This window comes from Danio rerio, chromosome 19 (genome assembly GCF_052040795.2).
Source record: "Danio rerio strain M-AB ecotype USA chromosome 19, GRCz13ab, whole genome shotgun sequence".
In the NCBI taxonomy this organism is placed as follows: domain Eukaryota; kingdom Metazoa; phylum Chordata; class Actinopteri; order Cypriniformes; family Danionidae; genus Danio; species Danio rerio.
The window spans coordinates 17643657-17667056 of NC_141039.2; the positions used below are offsets into that span (position 1 = coordinate 17643657).

At 36.9% G+C, this 23400-nt stretch overlaps 1 protein-coding gene across 10 annotated transcripts in view; it reads left to right on the forward strand.

Annotated features, from left to right (window-relative positions):
- Positions 1 to 23400, forward strand: part of ptprua (protein tyrosine phosphatase receptor type Ua) — a 438644-nt gene that overhangs the window by 264906 nt on the left and 150338 nt on the right. For all 10 annotated transcript variants that reach the window (XR_015945324.1, XR_015945325.1, XM_087295567.2 and 7 more), the window contains exons 4-5: positions 586 to 667; positions 15093 to 15208. Coding sequence is in view for 8 of the 10 variants with exons in the window: in XM_087295567.2 (XP_087151693.1) it covers positions 586 to 667; positions 15093 to 15208 (198 nt within the window). In the remaining 2 variants the exon portion in view is untranslated. The remainder of the gene's footprint in view (positions 1 to 585; positions 668 to 15092; positions 15209 to 23400) is intronic.

A 23400-nucleotide genomic window follows, 5' to 3' on the forward strand; every position in this document is an offset into this window, starting at 1 on the left:
GGTAATTAGGGAAGTTATTATATAAAGATGGTTTGTTCTGTGAACTATCGAAAAAAAAAAAAATTGCTTAAAGAGGTTAATAAATTTGACCTAAAAAATGATTCATAAAAATTAAAAGCTGCCTTTTATTCTAGCCAAAATAAAACAAATAAGACTTTCTTCAGAAAAAAAAAATATTATCATATATGCTGTTAAAATTTCCTTGCTCCGTTAAACATCATTTGGGAAAAAAAAAACTCAAAGGGGGGCTAATAATTCTGACTTATATATATATATATATATATATATATATATATATATATATATATGTGTGTGTGTGTGTGTGTGTGTGTGTGTGTGTGTGTGTGTGTGTGTGTGTGTGTGTGTGTGTGTGTGTGTGTGTGTGTGTGTGTGTGTTTGTGCGTGCGTGCGTGCGTGCGTGCGTGCGTGAGTGTGTGCATGCGTGCGTGACTGGTTGTGTGATCCAGGTTCACATTTTTAACTGTGATTTTCCCTAACATTGTTTTTAAAACATTACTGTCTGTTGTATTTTCTTCACCTGCTACCTCCTATTTTGCTCTAACGTCTTCATCTCTTTCCTTGCAGATTGTTTTTGAAGCCACAATCTCCTCTGAGCAGAAGGGTTACATCGGCCTGGATGACATAGTGCTGTTAAACTACCCCTGCTGTAAGTTCTGTCCCTTCAAACACACAGAAACACACTCCCACTGACCTTTTCCTGCTTAGATGGGGGTGTAAGACCAAGTTGGCCCACCCGGAACGAAGAACAAAGGTGGTCATTTCATTCCGCCAGAGTCTTGGGGTGCTCACTTTTGATCTGAATAGCCATCATGGAAGACAATTATCCACTGACACTTTTGCCTTCCATTTCCCTTGTTCTTATGCCACGTCCACTTCCCACAGCTGACCTTTTGTGCAGATATCACTCCATCTCTCGCTCCCAGCAGTCGCCGTCTCAGATTTATTTATTTTCTGGGGGAAGAAGAAAGAAAAAGGGCTTCTCGCTTTGGCTTTTGTGCCCTGTGTGCCACTACTTAATCTGTAGCTTCAGTCAGGCGTGAATGAGAGCGAATCTCCTGTGTCCGTCTTTGGACTGTTATTTTTCTCTCTTCTTGTGCTTCCCTTGTCCTCACACACCTGCTGACCTACACTCCATTAGCACTGCAGGAAGTGTATTTTTAGTGGACAGCGCATAATTCTGCTCCAGTAGTTTGGACTGGGATGCTTGAAACCACAGCCCGCCATGAGTCTGGATACCTGCTGGCTTCTGGGAAATGCGGTGCGCTCATGCTGACAGGAATGCTGCTGATAGGAGATTGTATGTGGATGGAGATCGTGGTGTTGAATTGTGAGACGCCGTTTGTGGCCTGCTTTAATTTGATGGAGTCGACTGTAGACCACCTGTGTTTCACTTTTACCCCCCACAGCAAGAATAAAATTGCAAATGCCCCAGAATCAGACACATAATGGACACATGAAGACTTACCCATCCTTGCAAACCTAGCTTTTACATATATTTAAAGAATTAATTTGTTCTGCATGAGTACGCAGACGGTCTTTTGAGAAGAGAGGAAGCCATTGCAATGAAAATTTAACAAAACTTGCTATGAGATTAACACTCATTAGCGGTAACACCCCACTATTACTGTTAGGGTTATTGATATTATGCAAAACCCCTTGTGTTATGACACGTTGATGCATAACTATCTTACAAAACATCTTTTCAGCTTCGATTTTATGGTTCGGCCAGGATAAATCAAGTTCTGTTTGATACCTGGACAGTTTAAAGATCTTTCTGTTCAGTGCTGTTTTAGGTTGATAAAACCTTTATTATTGCATTTGGAAATACTCTGGACTCTGGAATGTGCAAGGATCTTTAAAATTGATTTTCTTGCTGTACGTTTCCCCTTCACCCCTAAATTTAGACTCTGTAATTGCACTAAAACCATTGCCGTCTACCCAGAGTAAGATAATACAGACAGAACTCTTAGTGATCAGCACCTTGGACAGCTCCACTTAGAGCCAATGTCACTGGATTGACGTCACTATACTCAATAGAATTATTGGGGTCAGTGAAATTCTTTCTTTCTTTCTTTCTCTTTCTTATTTTCAAAAAAAATTAGAAACATTACAAAATCACATTTCAAAATATGTATTAATTTTGATAAATTTATATTTATTTAATAAAATATATCTTTACAAAAACTTACATTAAATACATCATTTTTTGTTGTTATATATACATTATAGTAGAAGATATGTTCTCTACCATACCCCCTAAAACTATGGCCCTGCTTATAGGTATTTAATGGTGTGTATCATTAAAGGCACATGGAAAAAAATGATTTGTTCACTCAGCTTAGCTCAGTTGTCATCTTGTTGCATTTACTCAATTAAGTTGTGTTGACTTAATACTCTTAGTTTTCTGAACTTAAAATGTTTAGTTGACAGAGTTACATAATTGACCCAACTGCTTATATCAAGTTAACTGGACTTGCAAAGTTTAGTTTTAATAGGTAAACTCAGATTATTAATTTAGCAGAACTTGCTAAGTTTAGTTTAAATGCAGTAGATTGACTTACATTTTCAAGTTCAATAAACTTAATCTAGCAGATTTTTTTTTTTTTCGATCAAAAACAAAACAGACAACAAAATACCTTACACATTCTATTAAAGGTCTTCACCCCCAATTCAGCAATTACACATATTGTAATTACACTATAATTCTTTTTACAAAGTGTTATTTCTTATGAAGTAAGTTTTTTTTACAAAGTAATTGTAAAATAAAAGTAATCTCAACAAAATAATAATAATAAAAAAATAAATAAATAAAACTCTAAAATTAACAACTAACACCGGCTCTTAAAAATAAAAAAAGAACAACATCACTTGTTTACGTCTCAACATCTTTATTTCAATGTATTTTTATATGAGTACTCTTACACTGCAGATATCTGCTTCAATGTTCATGAACAGTTTCTGAATTCCAGGGGGTTATCCCTTTGCTTACCTCCTTAAAATGAGAAAATCACATTTGGGTAAATATTGTCAATATTTACTCAGATGTTTTACTACTGTAAATTTGTGAATGGAAATACTGGTAAAAAATATTTTATATATTTTATATATCCCCTTTAATAAGTCAATCTGCTCTCTAAGCACAATCTTTAAAATTAGAAGAGTAGATTCAAATGAATTACTGTTAATATTTTTCAATAATATTTTCTACGGTATATAAATGGGAGATTCATTAAAATCTGTATAAATGATCTGTTCTAGATTAATCAGAGAATTAGAAAAGTAATAGTTTTATACTCATATTGAGATATTGCAAATTCAAACCTAAAATTAAATTTACTAATCTTTATAAGTGTAGCCAAACTCCACATGTACAGTATTAGCAAAGGTCTAATCTGTTCTAGAAACATTTATACTGGAGCAATAGATTGACTCTCTGTTCAAATCAGTTAAAACATTTCACAAATTTGAAAAAGCATTGTTTACCAAATGTGATGATTGAGCAATTGAAAAATCTGGTGAATATATCCCATGTGTCTGATTTTTTTCTAGTGACTTTCAACACCTGCTGGATTGGAAGTAGGGGGTGCAACTTAAAGGATGCTGGTTCAGCATATGTATTTAGGTTGAGTTGACAAACACTCTATTACAGACTAGTTGAGACAGTGAAAACTTACCACGTTAAGTTACATTTAGTAATTTAGCAGACATTTAGTCATTTAGCAGACGCTTTTATCCAAAGCAACTTCGTTGTTTCAACTTACAAAATCATGTTGAAAAAACTAAAATGCAGAATCATTCTTACAGTGCATCAATAAAATGTGTAATTAAAAGAAAATAAATATCATGTAAAATCGTTTCTTAAAAGCACATTGTAGGACAGGATTCATTAACACTCTTTATTAAATTTGTAAGCAGCTATGGAATGTAATTTTGCAATATTACTGTTGTTACAGTTCTTTATTTTTGACCAAATAAATACAGCTACAGTGAGCATTGACACATATCTTGCATTTAATAATGTGCTGACTCCATCAGGTAAATGTGCTGAAGATCTGACTTTCAGTATTTCACAGTATTCGCCTCACTTTTACTTGGTGATGCATTATTAAAGTGACTGCCAAAGCATCCCGGGGTGAAATTAAATGAATGAAATTTGAGGTTTAGCTAGTAACAGTTTATGGATGGGGGAAAATATCAATTTACTGATAACACATGGATGTGCAGTTCTATCATACTTCTTTCAAAAAAAGTTAATATTTAATATTATAGAACAGCAGTTATATCTGCTGTTGCAATAATCTGGATTCTGACATATATTTGTGTAAAACTTGTACAGTAACAGTGAATATTAGAGACAGGAAGACAATGCTCAGTTTTGCAAATTTGCACATTGCTGATGGAGGCCAGATGTAAACATGGCAGAAACTGCTGACAGTCTCTGCAAACCTAAAATACAATGTTAACTAATCACACTTTATATCCTGACAGCACATTATTTTGCTTGTTTACTTCATATTTACACTTATTAAAGCAACTAGTTACATGCACTTGCAAGGTTATTACTCTAATAAATAATATATAATACAATGATCAGTAACAAATCCGAAGCAATCCAAAAGCAAGAATGAAGACAGTAGGACAGGAGCACAGACAGATCTCACACTCATCCATGGGAGTTACATTTAACAACTGACAGGAGACTGAAATAGGAGGGCTTTTATAATCTGATGAAACAATGGGCAAACAAGCAGATGAGATAACTAGGAGTGGCAACAATTACTGGAATAAATGGGTTTAAATTTATAGGAACAAAACATACAAATAGGACACTATTACACAGAGACACACTGTCTGTGACCGTAGGAAGCAAGTCACATATCGACGGTTAACATATATATTTTAAGCAATTAATTTAAAAAGTTGGAAATAAAGAACATGTTCAATTGACAAACTCTGACCAATGGCAACAGATGGCAACGGGTAGCATGTTGATTCAACGAACACCAGCAGACTGGTTTGTTGACGTTTGTCTGTGTGATGTGAAGTGGATTTTTAAGTGTAGACACAAAACAGCTGTCTTTAAACATGCATTCCTTAATAGCACGGTCATTTATATAGTGGTATGCAATTTGTTGCATTTAAAGATGATTTTATTCTCTTGCAAGAGGGTAAGATTACCTTTCCACAATAATAGAAATAAAAATAACAATTTGTTTGTTTGTTTGTTTTTTTGGTTATATGTTTTTTCTAAATTATATATGTATTTACAATTTAAAATGTTTAGTTGATAGAGCTAAATGTTTGACCCAACTATTTATTTCAACTAACCTTGACTTGCAAAATGTAGTTTTAGTTTGTTAGCCTTTTTAAGTAATCAAAACTTGCAGTTTATTTGAAATACAGTGCATGAACTCAAATGTTCAAGTTATCTGTACTAACATTTAGGTTCACTGAACTTAACATATTTTCTCAATTAGCAATAGCACAGACAACCAAATTTAAAGGGCACATAGGTGACCCTTTTTTCATATTTATTATAAGTCTTTTGTGTCCCCAGAATGTGTCTGTAAAGTTTCAGCTCAAACACCCATCAGAGTATTTATTATAGCTGTTTGAAATGTCTGTATTATAGCTGGGAAAAGGTTGTTGCGGTTTTTTTTTTTTTTTTTTTTGCACTGGTCCTTTAAGGCGAGTCATCAATGCCCACCGATCCCACATGCCTGTCAGCAACACACCTTAACATGCCCTCGGCTGCTTCAGTAAGCAGATCTCACATAACATTTGTGAGAAATACTACAGTAAGAACTTTACCAATTAATATTTGATGCATTTTTGGAGGAGTTGCAACAATGAGTTCACGCACACACAGCGCAGACACGCAGGCACACACACATAGCACAGACATGTAGCAAGACACACACACACAGACACACACACACACACACACACACACACACACACACACATAGCACAGACAAGTAGCACAGACACACACACACACATACATAGCGTAGACACGCAGACACACAAACACATAAATAGCGCAAAATGACTGGGTGTGTTATTTCACCCTAATATGACAGTATAAACACTATACTTACACACATGTATGTCGAAACAGCTTGAAAAGTAGATTTTTCACCATAGGTGCCCTTTAATGTAACACATTAAATACAAAAAGAAGTTTCGCCTGAGAAAATATGGTCATCCCTAACTGAGCCCGGTAGCCCGGTTTTTCTCAAGGTTTTTTTCCTTGACTTTTGTCAATTGGTGAAGTTTTGTTTCTCGCCACTATCGCCACTGACTTGTTTGGGACTTGTGAAACTGTGCATCAATAGATTTGCTCTTCCGTGTTTGGATTTTAAGCAGTTAAAATTAAACCACACTGATCTGATCTGATCTGATCTGAACTGAACTAAATGGAATTTTTACCCTGAAAACTGGACTGACACAGTTTAAATTTTAGTCTACATTGTAAAAGTGCTATAAAATTAAAAATGAATTAAACAATTACACACATTACTTACAATATAGTTGTCTTAACGATAATTTCACTTCTAAGTAATTGCTAGGAGAATTTTAACTTAGGATGTCTTTTTTTTGTTTGTTTGTTTGTTTGTTTTGTTTTAAGTTGAGGCAACACACACTATGGGCTCTATTTTGACGATCTAGGCACAAAGTCTAAAGGGCGTGTCCGAATACACTTTTGTTATTTTAAGGACGGAAACATCTGCTGGGTCGCATGGTGTAACAGAGTTGAGCTTATTCTCTTAATGATAATAGGTGTGTTTTGAGAATAAACCAATCAGAGTCTCATATTCCATTTCCTTTAAGAGTCAGTTGTGTAAAGAGCATTTGGTATTTACATGGCGGACTTTGTAAGTGGAAAAACTAAATGCTTCACTAGCGGGTAAACAGTTAAAACAGAGCATATATAGCGCAAGAATGAAAGAATGAGCCTCTTCATTTTTTACTTTCACTTTCACTCTCGTGGATAGGAAAACGTGTTGTACGCACAGACATCTTTTAGTCTATACATAATTAATTTTGTTTATTAAGCTCAAATATTTATTTTAAAACTATTTCTAAATGCAGTTCTAATTTCCAGCAAAGTAATAAATTAACAAAAATAACGAAGTGTGGTCAAAAAACTGAGTTTTTTCCAAATACACATGCTATGCCCCATATGCATGCTATGCCCCATATGCCCCAAACCTGACAAGTGGGCAAATTTAAGCTTGTTTTTAATAAAGCAAATAGGATATAATAAATAATACTACTACAAATAATAATAACATTAAAGCAAATGAATAAACTAAAAAAGTTCCCCAAGATGAAGAAGGCATGGAGGTGGAGGTTTTTATATTTATGTAGACTAGAAAATTATATATTTTGTTGTAATATTTTAATCCTTTAATTTCCTTTCATTTGTAAGTATATTTGCGTATTGCTGTACATCCTGTGTGTATTAAGCAATGTGTAAGTGAGGCACACAACTAACACGCTGTGCTGGACTTTAGACCAGCTTTGATCTGTCTATTGTGCAGTCTATTATAGGTAATCAAAATAGCAACGTGCCAGCAATGCGCCTTAACATGCCTCCTTTTTAGACCAAAACGCCTATGGGCACACATATGAGCGCAAATGCATTTGCTGTTTAAACAGCGTGGCGCAAAATGTCAAAATGACTTTTGCGCCAAGCTGAAACTAGCAAACAACAATTGTGTTGCGCCTTGCGCTGCATTGCGCAAGGTGTATGATAGGACCCTATATGTAAATCAACTTACAGTCTAGTTTTATTAAATAACTTAGCATGCTAAGTTGAATGAACAAATTTAGTATTACAAAATCAAGTGAAACCATTACAGTAATCCATCCAAAATAATGCATTAATGAATGATATTCGAGGGCATTTCTCCAAAAATAAAACCCATGGAGACATTTTGTCTTTTGGAGACTTTTCGGCTCGACTCACCCAGAGGCCCTTGCCGGCCTTTAAAAAGAAAAAAGAAACTCTCCTCAAGCAACAAGTATTTGTCGTCTTGAATGACAATGGTGTAAAGAACCTGTCTTAGGGTCAGGGTGAAAAACTGTCACCATGGAGACACAAGTTTCACTGTGGTCCTGTGCAGATGGAGCTGTCCAACAGAGATCTGTTAACACATACACAGACATTTTCAATGATTTTATGAGACTTTATACAGTATTAGACTCGCTGACAATAGGTGTTCATGGGTGCCCTTTTCAACACTCTTTACATTTTAGGTGTGTGTTTCTCGTTGTTTATATCAAAGGATATCCCCCTTTTTTAAAGAGTCAAATCAATTTTACTTGTTTAACAACAGGACTTGACAAAGCAGCATTATTGAATGAGCTTTTGAAGTGACTAGCTTTTTTTGTCTCTTAACTAAACTTCAGTTTATATTTGTTATTATCACATTTAAGTTTTAACTCTCTATCTAAAAATAAAAAAAAACAGTAAAAAGAAAATGTATTAGGGTAAAATAACCAACATGCATAAGGTTTGTTGACATGCGAGAACAAAGTAATAAAATGAGAAATTTCATAACAGAGAAAACCCTTGTAGACCCTCAAGTCTGTTTGAAAAGGTCAGGAAATCTCTAACAAATATAAGATATTGCCAAGATTAGTTCCTATTTTCAAATGTCATGTGTAATACCTTTAAAGAAGCAATATCACACAAGAAGTTCTGTATCAACGTGGCTGTGATTCAGAATATACACAAGGGCAGTTTGTACATACAACAGCCGGTATCACATTTATACAACAGTTCAGTAGTGCAAGTCTATAAACAAATAACACAACAATACCGAAAAGCTAACAAAGAGCAGCTAACAAAGTAATGCTAATTTTATTCATTGTAATAAGTGAAATATTGTGATTTCTTAGTGTTGACAAAACCAAGGATCTTGATCATGAAGGTTTATTCAGGACTATACATGTGAATGGCAAACAAATACCAAAATCAAAGAGCCTTTGTTATGGTATTGCATGCCAGATTTTAACGACGTTAAATAGCATAGAAAATTTTTATTTGATTTGTGCAACAATTCAGACAGATCAAATATGTACATGTATTTTGTTCTTTCAACAACCATAAATATTTTTAAAAGCTGTTACCTCCCTTTTTTGCAGTTTTACTATTCTGAAGGTCTCTGCTGCAGAATATGTTCATGTAATATTCACTCAGTTATTTTATTATTTAATGTTTCCCCCCTTTATTTCTGTCTGTAAACATTATTTTTTGATTAATGGAGAGAAAAAAAAGAAAAGAAAAACAGAAATAAAAAAATCCACTTGTATAAAACCACCACCAGCACCACCAACAACAACAAAACTTTAATATGTCAGCACAAAGATTCAAATCTATGGCCATAGCATATGTTAGCAAATAATGCCCCAGTAGATAAATCATTGAAATAAATAAATAAATAAATAAATAAATAAATAAATAAATAAATAAATAAATAAATAAAAATACTATTAATATTAATAATAATAATAATGAAAATAATAGTAATACTACTACTAATAATATGGGCAGCATGGAGGAGCAGTGGGTAGCACAATCGCCTCACAGCAAGAAGGTCACTGGTTTAAGTACCGGCTGGGTCAGTTGGCATTTCTGTCATGTGGAGTTTAAATGTTCTCCCTATGTTTGCGTCTGTTTCCTATGGGTGTTCCTGTGTCCCCAACAGTCCAAAGACATGCAGTAAAGTGTGTGGGGTTTTCCCAGTATTGGGTTTCATTACGGTTCATTGCACTGTGGCAACCCCAGATTTATAAAGGGACTAAGCCGAAAAGAAAATGAATGAATAAATTAATAATAATAATAATAATAATAATAATAATAATAATAATAATAATAATAATAATTATTATTATTATTATTATTATTATTATTATTATTATTATTATTATTATTATTATTCAATTCTTTTTTTTTCTTTTTTTTTTTTGTCGGCTTATTCCCTTTATTAATCTGGGGTCGCCACAGCGGAATGAACCGCCAACTTATCCAGCAAGTTTCTACGCAGCGGATGCCCTTCCAGCCACAACCCATTTCTGGGAAACATCCACACACACATTCACACACACATTCATACACTACCGACAATTTAGCCTACCCAATTCACCTGTACCACATGTCTGTGGACTGTGGGGGAAACTGGAGCATCTGGAGGAAACCCACGCGAAAGCAGGGAGAACATGCAAACATGCAAACATGCAAACTCCACATAGAAACGCCAACTAAGCCGAGGCTCGAACTAGCGACCCAGCGACCTTCTTGCTGTGAGGCGACAGCACTACCTACTGTATCACTGCTTCGCCATAATTATTATTAATACGCCATTATTATTATTATTATTATTATTGTTATTATTATTATTGTTATTATTATTATTATTATTGTTATTATTATTATTATTATTATTATTATTATTATTATTATTATTATTATTATTATTATTATTATTATTATTATAAATATTATTATTATTACTTCAGAAAACCTGTAATAAATCTAAATAAATATTTAATAATTTATTTATCTTTCTGCCAGTCTGTCTATTCTCAAAAAAGAAAGCAAATAAAAAAAAATCTATTTAAAAGTGATATGGATTATGTAAGGATGCAGGGCAGATTTGCTGATCAGTGGCCACATTTTGGATGTAGGTGAACTATAGAGACATAATGACAAAAACAGGCCATGGTATTTACCCAGAATCCTGTGCTCTTGCCAAAGGCAGCGCTGTGAGGATTTTGCTCAGATTACACATAGTTTCACTAGAACTAGAGCGAAATGCTGCCGCAGGAGCAGCCACAGCCAGAGCAGAAAGGCTTTTCTGTCCTACATTTCACTTGTTTATTTTACAGATATTTTCTAAATTAACTAGACTGTGGCTAGTCTTGTTTGTGTACAACAATCAAACCAAACAATCAAACAATCAAAAGTTTAAGCAAATGTCAAAAAAAAAATAATAATATTTTTTTTCTTCTTGAGAAATCTTATTTTTTATTTTTATTTTTTTCCGACCAGAATAAAAGCAGTTTTACATCTTTTAAACATCATTTAAGGACAAAATTACTTTAGGCATTTTTTTTTCGATAAACTACAGAAGAAACCATTGTTATACAATAACTTTCCTAATTACCCTAACCTCCCCAGTTTACCTAATTAACCTAGTTAAGCCTTTAAATGTCACTTTAAGCTGTATAGAAGTTTCTTGCAAAATATGTAGTAAAATATTATTTACTGTCATCATGGCAAAGATAAAATAAATCAGCTATTAACAGAGATAAGTTATTATGACTATTTTGTTTAGAAATGTGTTGAAAAAAATCTGCACTTTGTTCAACAGAAAATGGAGAAAAAAATAGCTTAGTCGCTTTATTAATCAGGTCTCACCACAACAAAATGAACCGCCAACTTTTCCAGCATTTGTTTTACACAGTGGATGCCCTTTGAGCTGCAACCCAACACTGGGAAAACAAAATTGGGCCAGTTTGATTTATTTAATTCACCTGTACCATGTCTTTGGACTATGGGGAAGCCTGAACACCCAGAGAAAACCCATGGGAACACGGGAAGAACATGCAAACTCCAAACAGAAATGCCAACTTCAGGACACTTCTACAGCCTAAATTGACATTTAAAGGCTTTACTAGGATAATTAGGTTAACTAGGCAGGATAAGGTAATTAGGCATGTTATTTTATAATAATGGTATGTTCTGTAGAATAAAATATAGCTTAAAGGGCCTATAATTTTGTCCCTATATATATATATATATATATATATATATATATATATATATATATATATATATATATATATATACATATATATAAATAATAATAAAAACTGCTTTTAATCCAGCCAAAATAAAACAAATAAGACTTTCTAAAAAAGAAAAAAAAATTATCAGACATACTGTGAAAATGTCCTTGCTCTGTTAAACATAATTTAGGAAATATTAAAAAATAGATAAATAAATAAACAAAAAAATCAAAGGGGAGCTAATAGTTCTGACTTGTACTGTATGTGTATATTGAGGTAAAACGAGTTAATGCATAGATCTATAAATATACTCTTAATTTCTTCATTTCTTTTGTCTTAATCTACTGTTAATAGATTTCAATGATTTTGCATTGCAAATTATAACATTGTAGTAAAATAGTTACTCAATTGTTAAAAAAAATAGACAACCCGAAAAAATAACTTATTTTTTGTCCACAAATCATTTTGCCATCAGTCATAGTGGTTAAATTGGTCCAATCGATCTATCACTTGTTGTTTATACCGTTTACAGCATGGCACTGCATTTCTTTGCTGAAGTTTGAAGTCTTATGCATTTGCAGCACTGATTCTCTTTCAACTAACGAAACAAAGATTTACTCACCTCTGAGAATTGCTGCCATCATGTTTGTTTGGCACTAGACTTAATAGTCATCCTTAAAATCAATATTATTTCACTCTTATATTCAGTAACAGAGAATGAATCAGTGCAACCAACACACTCACGATATTACAGCAACAAAAATGCCAGTTAAACCACCTACATTTCTCTTCACATCATAAGCACGCTATTAAATAGTCAATAAAACACCAAACAGCTCCAGCCTCAAGTTTCGCTCCAGCAGAACAGATTTCATTGTATCCATTCACATCAGATTTTTTATTTATTTATTTTTTGAGTGAGCCACTGACATTAGAAAGCGTTAGAACTTTACTCATTAGCAGCAAGTTAACAGACTAATGCAATAATAAATGAGAAACGGAAGGCCACTGACAAGAGGTATTGTGTAAAGAAAAAGCAAAGAAAGTGCTTTCAAGAGGCCGTCTTTAGGTAAAAGCCGCATGATTATTTTTTTTTTTTTCTTTTACATGGTTTGAAAGCATTTTAAGCATTCAGCAGTTGGAGATTTTTCCTTATTATGCTTTGAAAATGCAGAAGGGTTGCTGGAATTGAATGTCTACCTCCGGTCAGCTACTTTGTCTTGCGATGGTCGTGCTGCATTCACTCTGATTCACTCGAACAGAAAATAAAGCTGGCAGAAAATAAAGCTTGAGTTTTCTGCAAAGCAGTGGGAATAAGTGAAACGCGGTCATGTTATGGCACTGTTGCTCTTGATATGGAGAGCGTGTAATGATTTGATCCTGAGCTGACAAGCACAGGCAGATAAGAACAAATGAGGCGTTCGGTGGGCATGAAGACAAAACATGACGCTTAGAGATAAGTGATATGAATGGACTGCATGGCGACTAGGGAAAAAGTATAAATCATTTTTATTGTGTACTTCATTGCAAAAACAGTGAGGGCTAAAACAATTTAAGATGTATGAAAACAAATAGTAGGGAACATCTACCAGGTTGCTTAAGATCTGAATACTTAAAAATAGATAGAAACTATATTATTTTATTTTATTTTATTTTATTTTATTTTATTTCATTTTATTTTATTTATTTTTTTTTTTATTTTTTTTATTATTATATATTTTTTTTTATTTACCTAAAAGCTGAATAAATTTATGCAGCTTATGGTTTCTTAGGAAAGGACAGTATTAAAAATTTTATACATTAGCCAAAAAACTATTATTAAAAAAATCTGGATTATGAAAGTACAATAAATGAATAAATAAATAAATAATAAATAAATTATTATTATTATTATTATTATTATTATTATTATTATTATTATTATTATTATTATTATTATTATTATTATATTAATAATATAATAACAATAACATGGTTTTTAGTTCGGTTTTTATGGCTTGACATGGGTTTTTTTTTTTTTTTTTTATTCTATAGGCAATAGGAACAGTAAGAGGTTAAGTAGAAAAAAAAAAAAAGATTTATTGCAACACTCATTTTGTTTTGCTTAACAGCCAAGAAAAGTAAACTATTTCCTAGTGTATTGTATAAAAAAATGAACACTGAAACCTCACAGCTGCTGGTAGCCCATGTACAAACTGGGAAACACATAAAATCCTACACTTTGAAAATAAACATACATGTGAAGCTAATAAAGATAAATTGGCCATTTCAAATAAACATATTTGTACTAAAGTAAACATAAATAAACCATCTTAATTATCTCGGTGCTGAAAAAAAGACTGTAGTTTGTAAAGAGGATCGAGTGCTTTTATAAAATGACAAAATCCCACATCTCCAATCACCGAAAAAGGCTACAAAATCTTTAGCAATAAACACCTGCACTGCCTTTGTTATTTTATGCTTCCGTGTACTGTTGCCTTAGCCTCACTTCATCGCCGCTTGCCATGTTAAAGTGTAGAATGATGGTCAAGCGCCCCTAACACTTGAGCATAGTGATTGGATATTTACTCGCGGGGAGGAGTTTCCTCATCTCAGCTCATGGATTTAGAGGCACACACAGTCAATTTGGGGAAATATAAACGCACAAATTATTTAAATGCAAAACCGAGTTGAAGTCGAAATTATTAGCTCCCTTTGGATTTTTATATATATATATTATCAGACATACTGTGACCCTCATGTGTTGCCGTCACTACTGGTTAAGACAAAAACTCAGATTTACAAGGAAAATACATGCCGCTGTATTGCTGTGTTGCATCACACATAGTTAGGACATGGCGTTCACATAAATCCAGCATGTATGTTGTGTTACAATGGCTTTTGAAAAGCTGTAATAATCTTTTAATCCAGTTATTCTCCCTACCTTTGAAACTGATCTAGTGAGACTAAATATTAAACAAATCATTTAGGACTATTAAGGAAATAATGAGTTCTAAAACTTACAAGAAACTTACAAGAAAAAACAAAAAACACAAAAACACAAAAATCCATATGAGCTTCATGTGTAATATATGTAATAGGATTATTTATTTATTTATTTATTTATTTATTTATTTATTTATTTATTTATTTATTTATTCATAATATTGTGGTAATACCATGACAAATTACTTATTAGTTCAATGAGTTATATGCATTTTTCTGCTCATTCTAAGTCAAATAAATTGGGATTATTTAATTATAAAATATCAATTTGTATTCTTCCACAGATAAAGTGCCTCATTTCTCCCGCCTTGGGGATGTGGAGGTGAATGCGGGACAAAATGCCACTTTTCAGTGTGTGGCAACCGGACGCTCTGTTAAGACTGATCCCTTCCTCATGGAGGTAAGTGTATATGTGTGTGTGAGAGAGAGAATTTAAATTGTAATAAGCCAATATTGCTTAATGGAGCAGCAAACTATATTTGGGATGTTAAACTGCTAAAAGTTCGAAAGAAAATGTGACCTCCAGCAAAGAAAAAAGAAAAATACATAAAATTTCAGTGGACTTCCCTTTTTTTAATTAAGCAGCAGTAATTGCACTTTTTGGCTCTATTTAATCTATAGAGGGCAGAAAATGGTTGAAACTATTCCATTAATAATTTTATCTCTACATTATATGCAGTTTTGTGTAAAAAATATGCAATACTTGATTAAGAGTGAGTTGAATAAAAATCTGACTTAACATTTTTATGTACAACATTGTTTCATGTTTAATGAAACATTTAAACATTTAAATGAATTAAATAGTGAATAAGATTATAGAAAATATATAAAACAATGTTTTGAGGCAGCATCACGGTGGCACATTGGGTAGCACAATCGCCTCACAGCAAGAAGGTCGCTGATTCTAACCCCGGCTGGATCAACTGGCGTTTCTGTGGAGTTTGCATGTTCCCTTTGTGTTTGTGTGGGTCCCCTCTGGGTGCTCTGGTTTCTTCCAAAGACATACGCTATAAGTGAATTGCGTAGGCTAAATTGTCCATAGTGTAGTATATGTATGTGTGTATCAATGTTTTTCAGTGATGGGCTGCAAATGGAAGGGCATCCGATGCTGGATATGTTGTCATTCCGCTGTGGTGACCCAAGATTAATAAAGGGACTAAAAAATAAATTAATGAATGTTTTGAGGCAGTGAATAGTTTGTAGATGTTTAAATAATAAAATAAATAAATAGATAAATAAATAAATAACCGAACGAACGAACGAACGAACGAACGAACGAACAAACGAACGAACGAACGAACGAACGAACGAACGAACAAACAAACAAACAAACAAACAAACAAACAAACAAACAAACAAACAAACAAACGAATACAAACATAAATAATTAAATTAGCAAGTTAATCTAAGTTGGTTGAATCCAGTTGACAAAATGAATGTAATTTACTATCTATCTACCACTCTTATTTACAGCACGACACATGAACATTATATTTTCAATCATGAAAACATTTAATTTAAATCTATCCTAATACCACGCAATTGTGTGCAGCTGTATTTAACAATATATAAAAAATATTATTTTTTTTATAAATAAATAAATAATAAAATAAAATAAAATAAAAAATGAGAGAATTCAACCAGACCCATAGTTAATCATTGACTATGCCAATGCCATTTTCACATTAACAGAGTACTTGACTGAACAAACATATATGCAGGCTGCATTTCCTAAAAGATAAATAAGATTTCCAGCATATAGATCTTAAAGTTAAACCATATAGATGTTAAGTTGCATAAACTAAACAACATTTTCATTTCAAGAAGCAAATAGTCTCTTTACATCTTTATCAAACTGAAAAGTGAGCGCACACAGAGAAAGTTAAGGGTACAGGGTCTTAATTATAGCTACACTGAAAGCTTCACAAATAAACAGCTAGCTGATTTGCAAAGCATTTTAGAGTAAACATTCACTCTCACCTATTGTTTTCTCTTTTCACCATCATACAATCTTACTCTCCAGGCGGTCAAAGTGGGCTTGAACTTACCCTGAGTTCTGGTTCCATGATTGACTGGATCCTCTCAAAAGCCCCATTCGCACAGTAATTGTTTCTCAGGGGGACGTAAGGGATTTTCACCATTTACAGGATGGAGTTGGTGATTTTATTGACATCCGAATACAGAATGTCAGTGTTTTTCTCTCACCATCTGGGTAAAAATCCCCAGCTAAATTACCTACTGTTTTTTGACCAACACCAAGGTTATGTGGAGGTTTAATTGCCATCCAAATCCACACCTCTGGGTTCCTAAAGGAGATCAATCCAAAAGTTGTTTTGTAAATCCCTTTTGGCCATTGAAATGCATCATTCAGTTGCATTTTGCAGTAATTTGAGTATTTGACTGGACAAAAAAATTGCAGTAATATGGATCAGAAAAGCGGCATCTTTTGTGCATTAAAAAGCACACACATTACCTTGGTAAAAATGCTGTGTATGTGTTTTCTGTTTATGATTGACTAGCTGTCAAAAAGCTGTGCTTTGTGTTGTTGTTTTTTCTGTTGTCTCTATGATGATTGCATCAGCATCAATGCAGACACCCAATGTGAATCTAGTGTGAGGAGTTTGATCAGGTTTTGAGCTAAACTTTGCAGGAAAGTTAATCGTGAGTCAGATTTCTGGATTTCACATATAAATATTAACTTTTGATTAAGATGTTGTTCTGGGTTTATAGGATTACAAACTCCACAATACATGCATGTTCATCTGAAAACATGTTTAATTTTTGAGTAAATAAATAAACAAATGTCATTCAAAAAGGGCTTGAATACACAACAAGGCCAACGGTTTTAGGCCATATAAAATTATGGTGCTCATTGTAGCAAATAAGCTTAAAGGGGATGAACATTAATAATTAATAATACTTCAGTGGATGCCACTGCAGAATGAACCGCCAATTGCTCTGGCATATGCTTTACGGTGCAGATGCCCTTCCCGCCGTATCACAGCACTGGGAAACATTATTAATAATAAAAAGTTATTTAATTATGAATATTTGGTGCAGCTTTATTGTTCACTGTAGCAGAATAAATATAGCAATTGTAGGGAATTAATTATCTTTTTAAATGGTTTTGAATCTAAAGTTTGATCAAAACTGAATCAAGTGTATAGCTTACAACCATTACAACCTGATTAATCATTATAGGTGGGGACCATACACTGTAAAAGATATGGCGTAGTATCCGTGACATCACCCATAGGTTTCAGAAAAGAACAAATTAACTACTAGTAGGTGTAGCGAACCATCTGCATTTTGTTCACGTGTCATTGCACCGAGTGGGCTTACCAAAAAAGGGCAAAAAGGCGGAGCTTGTGCAGAGCTACAGATGTTTGCTAACAGTTTGCTTAGACAATTTTTTTCTTTGGGGGAAACGCTTAACACTTAATTACCTGCGACTCATTTGTGTTCTGACCACATGTGCTTGGTAGTACAATATTTCAATGAAGTGTTTAGTCTTGTAAAAAACACTATTGTAGTAAATTTAGCCACTAAGCTATGTTTTATGATGTTTTTACACAGGAGCAAAACATGAATTGCTTCAAAATACTTCCAAATATAGTCTGTGTTAGTAAATGCAAGGCTATTTTTGAAAATTACGCATAACACTGTATGACAATGTTTCTAATGACTGTTCAATTGCCCACAGCATCAATCTGACAGATTCTGGAGTGCATTACAGGTCTAAAGAAAATTGTAAATGATAGATTGTCTTAAGTAAAACAAATACATTTATAGATGTTATATAAATATATAAGAATTGCACTCACCAGTAAAATGGAAGCAATTTGAATGGTTTGTGAGCACAATTAAGTGCACAGCATGCCATATTATCTGATATTTGTAGGAAATCTCAGATAATACCAAAAAGTAACTTACTGTGTAAAGGCACATAAAACAAAACAAAAATACGATGCATTTGTCGAGTTCATTGGCTAATCAGTCGGAATCAGCTAAGGTGATGTAACAGCTACCAGCGAGATCTAGCTGTCACTCAAATGGCCATGCCCCTAATTATGCATACTTAATATAACTTAATAAAAACAAAATTGATGAATTATAAAAAAATAATAATAGTTCCCCTTCGGTTGGGGAACTTCAGTGCTATACAGTGGATTTGATATTGAAAATCCACGTATGGGAAGGATTCGATTCAGAAGCCGCTTGTCTGAAAGAGTATTGAACGGGCCAATGAATGCAATAAATTGGCAGCGTAAGCTTGCACAGGTGTGCTTTATTGCCAATTATCCAAGCATATAAGCACACCTGGAGCGAGGAAATGCCATCCTTTTTGCTTCAGAGACTTTCTGATCGAGTCGATGGGGGTTCCTCCTGCTGTGATCCAGCGATTCCGAGCGAACGAGTGCATTCTCCCTGTCCAGAGTCTGTACACGCAGCTGCAGACGGTCGAGCTGGGTTTCTCCCTTGCCTGCCATTCTTTGGGTCCGGCCCTCCAGAGCGGTGCGTATAAAGTTGCAAACTTCACAGAAAGAGCAACACAGTCATGCAGCACGTCCTTTTCAGGACGGCGCTCCGACTGTGCGTTTCTGGATGCGGTGGTTTCCTGTCCTCGGATGATGGGCACGGGCACTGCGTTGCATGCCTGGGGGGTCCAGCATGTTAATGTGCTGTTCTCGGGCAGTTCATGTCGTCATTGCGATGCCATGACTGTTGCGCAGTAAAGATCGCGGCTAGCCTTTGCAAAAGGGCAAACTACCCCAACTGTACCCTGCTCTGCAGCGGGCACTCGGGCAGATCTGAGGGTTTCAGCGAGAGATAATCCGTCGCCCACGGGCCCGCGGACCTCCCGCTCCTCCAAGCGCTCCATCCAAGCTTAGGGCGGGGGAAGCGATCCGTCTAACAGATGGTAGCCCTTACGCTCGATGACACCGGAGACCAGACGTCCACCGCAGCATCGGAGGGTGGGCTTTCATTGACCGATGATGATCCAGACCTGCTCGCCCCCTCCCGGCAGGTGAGCGCTGTCAAACGGATCCTGAAATGGACATGTAAGCCGTGCTTTCCCGGGCTGCTTCGGCCGTGGGTTGGAAGTGGTTTATCCCCCAGCTCCGCGGCCGGACCAACTAGAGGGGCGTCCCCTTCTTCCCGGAGGTGCACAGTAGGCTCACACGGTCATATCCCAAGCGCTGGCCGAGCTGCACGAGTTGGGGCCAACCCAGGCTTATGAGCTTCGCACCGCCGCCGACTAAGCTCTTCGGACTACTAAGTCCGCTGAGTGTGCATTGGGGAGGACGATGTCCACACTAGTGATCTAGGAGCGCTTTCTTGACTGGTTTCTTGATCCCAAGCTGGCATGTTCGGCGACACCGTCTGTGAATTCACCCAGGAATTCGAGGCGGTGAGAGAGCAGTCTGATGGGTGATGTCTTATCGGCGGTCCGTAAGCCCGCTCCGCCCGCCGTGCCATCCATACCTGCTCCTCCCCGAAGGCGCTCACCTACGAGAGCTGCCCCGCCCCCCGCCCCCCGCACACGCCTCTGGCGAAGCGAGCGCGCCAAGCAACTCGGAAGCAGGCAGCCCCCCTGCCCAGAACGTCGCTAAGTCCAGCAACAAACCGCGAAGCGTTCCTGGGACAGGCCATCTGGAGAAGAGGAAACTTGCTCTTTCCCCGCTGGAGGGCAGGGCCCCATTTCCAACGGCACTTTTTAGTGCCATGAAAAAAAAAAAAAAAAACATGAAAGAGCACTTTTCCACTTCCCCGGATTTGACAGCCCGAAATTTGCCAGTCTGGGACGCTATACTTTCTAGCTTGCAGATTCGGTGCATTTCGCCAGTGGCTCACGAGCGCTGGGAGGACGGTCTCCTTTCTCCCACCCCTCGAGCCTCCTGAGCTCGGGTGCGGAGGGAGAGCAAATCTCTCACCTCCAGCTCTTCCGTGGGACCCGCGCGCTTCCCAGATCAGCACACCCACTCTGCGCTGCCCCACTGCTGGTACGTCAGCAATTGAAGCGATAAGTCCATTAGCGAGAGCTCTGCCTGCCTGGTTAGCGCGGGCCAGCTCTTCGCGGTGGCTCATACGCACAATCAGACTCGGCTATGCGATTAAGTTCGCGAAATGGCCCCCCAAGTCACGGGTGTGTATTCACCAGGGTCAGCCCCCTGTCCGCCCCTGTCTTGCCAGAGGAGATTGCTGTCGTCCTGGCGAAGGATGCAATCGAGCCGCTCCCTCCAGCTGAGATGGAGAGCGGGTTTTACAGCCCACACTTCGTCGTGCCCAAAAAGAGCGGTGGGTCACGGCCAATCCTAGATCTGCGCGTTTTGAACCGCTGTCTGCACAAGCTGCCGTTCAGAATGCTCACGCAGAAGCGCATCCTCAGGTGCTTTCGTCCTTTGGGTTGGTCTGCAGCATTAGACCTGATGGATGCGTATTTCCATGTCTCCACTCTTCCTCGCCACCGTCAGTTTCTGCGGTTTGCGTTTGAAGGTCGAGCTTGGCAATACAAAGCCCTCCCCTTCGGGCTCTCTCCGGTCCTCACCAATCCCGCGGAGGGTGCCTTAGCGCCCCTTTGGCTCGCGGGCATCTGCATACTCAATTTTCTTGACGACAAAGACACTTCCTCTCTCGGAGCAAATGATTATGCACAGAGACGAAGTGCTCTGGCACTTCCACCTGTTGGGGTTTCAGGTCAACCGAGAAAAGAGCAAACTCGCCCCCGTACAGAGGATCTCTTCTCTCGGGCTGGAGCTAGACTCGGTCACCATGGCAGCGCGCCTCTCCGGAGAGTGCGCTCAGCTGATGCTGTATTGTCTGAGAGAGCTCGACAGTAAAATAGTGGTCTCACTGAAACTATTTACATTTACATTTACATTTAGTCATTTAGCAGATGCTTTTATCCAAAGCGACTTACAAATGAGGACAAGGAAGCAATTTACACAACTAAGAGCAACAATGAATAAGTGCTATAGGCAAGTTTCAGGTCTTTAAAGTGTAAGAAGGGAAGTATTAGTGGTATTAGTATTTATTTATTTATTTTTTTTTGTACAGTTAGTGTGATATTCAAAGAGGCAATTGCAGATTAGGAAGTGAAGTGGAGACTAAATAGTTGAGTTTTTAGTCGTTTCTTGAAAGTAGTGAGTGACTCTGCTGTTCTGATGCAGTTAGGGAGTTCATTCCACCAACTGGGCAGATTGAGCGTGAGCGTTCGCGAAAGTGATTTCTTCCCTCTTTGGGATGGAACCACGAGGCGACGTTCATTCACAGAACGCAAGTTTCTGGAGGGCACATAGATCTGCAGAAGTGAGAGCAGATAAGAAGGAGCAAGGCCAGAGGTCACTTTGTAGGCAAACATCAGAGCTTTGAATTTGATGCGAGCAGCAACTGGCAGCCAGTGCAAACGGACTAGCAGCGGAGTGACATGTGCTCGTTTAGGTTCATTGAAGACAACTCGTGCTGCTGCATTCTGGAGCAGTTGAAGAGGCTTGATAGAGTTAGCTGGAAGCCCAGCTAGTAGAGAGTTGCAGTAATCCAGTTTGGAGAGAACAAGAGCTTGAACAAGGAGTTGAGCTGCATGTTCAGATAAGAAGGGTCCGATCTTTTTGATGTTATAGAGTGCGAATCTGCACGATCGAGCAGTTCTAGAAATGTGGTCAGAGAAGTTTAGTTGGTCATCAATCGTTACTCCAAGGCTTTTCACCATTTTGGATGCAGTAATGGTTGCCCCATCCATCTGGATTGAAAAGTTATGGTGTAGAGTCGAGTTGGCAGAAACTACAAGCATTTCCGTTTTTGCGAGGTTCAGCTGAAGATGATGATCTTTCATCCAGTGTGAAATATCCAACAGGCAGGCTGAGATACGAGCTGGAACCGAGGGATCATCAGGATGAAAAGAGAGGTATAGCTGGGTATCATCAGCATAGCAGTGGTAGGAGAATCCATGTCTCTGGATGACTGGTCCTAGAGATGATGTGTAGATGGAGAAGAGAAGTGGCCCAAGAACAGAGCCTTGAGGTACCCCAGTGTTTAGATGCTGTAGGTTGGACACCTCTCCCCTCCAAGACACCCTGAATGACCTGTCAGAGAGGTAAGATCTGAACCATTGTATAACAGTGCCCGCAACGCCCAGTGACTCGAGCGTAGATAGCAGGATCTGGTGGTTGACAGTGTCAAAAGCAGCTGACAAGTCCAGCAAAATGAGGACTGATGATTTAGAGTCTGCTTTAGCCATTCTGAGATCCTAAACGACCGAGAGCAGGGCAGTCTCAGTTGAGTGGCCTTTCTTAAAGCCGGATTGCTTGTTGTCCATGAGATTGTTTTGAGTAAGAAAGTCCAGAACTTGATTGAACACTACTTTCTCCAGAATCTTGGCCATGAATGGAAGCAGGGATACTGGTCTGTAGTTTTCAAGTAGCGTATGGTCCAGGTTGGGTTTCTTTAGCAGTGGGGTTACCCTAGCCTGCTTAAACGAAGTGGGGAATAAACCAGAGTCAAGAGATGTGTTATTTATGTGAGTCAGTGTTGGTATGACTGCAGGAGAGATGGCTTGCAAGAGATGAGAGGGAATGGGATCGAGTGTACAGG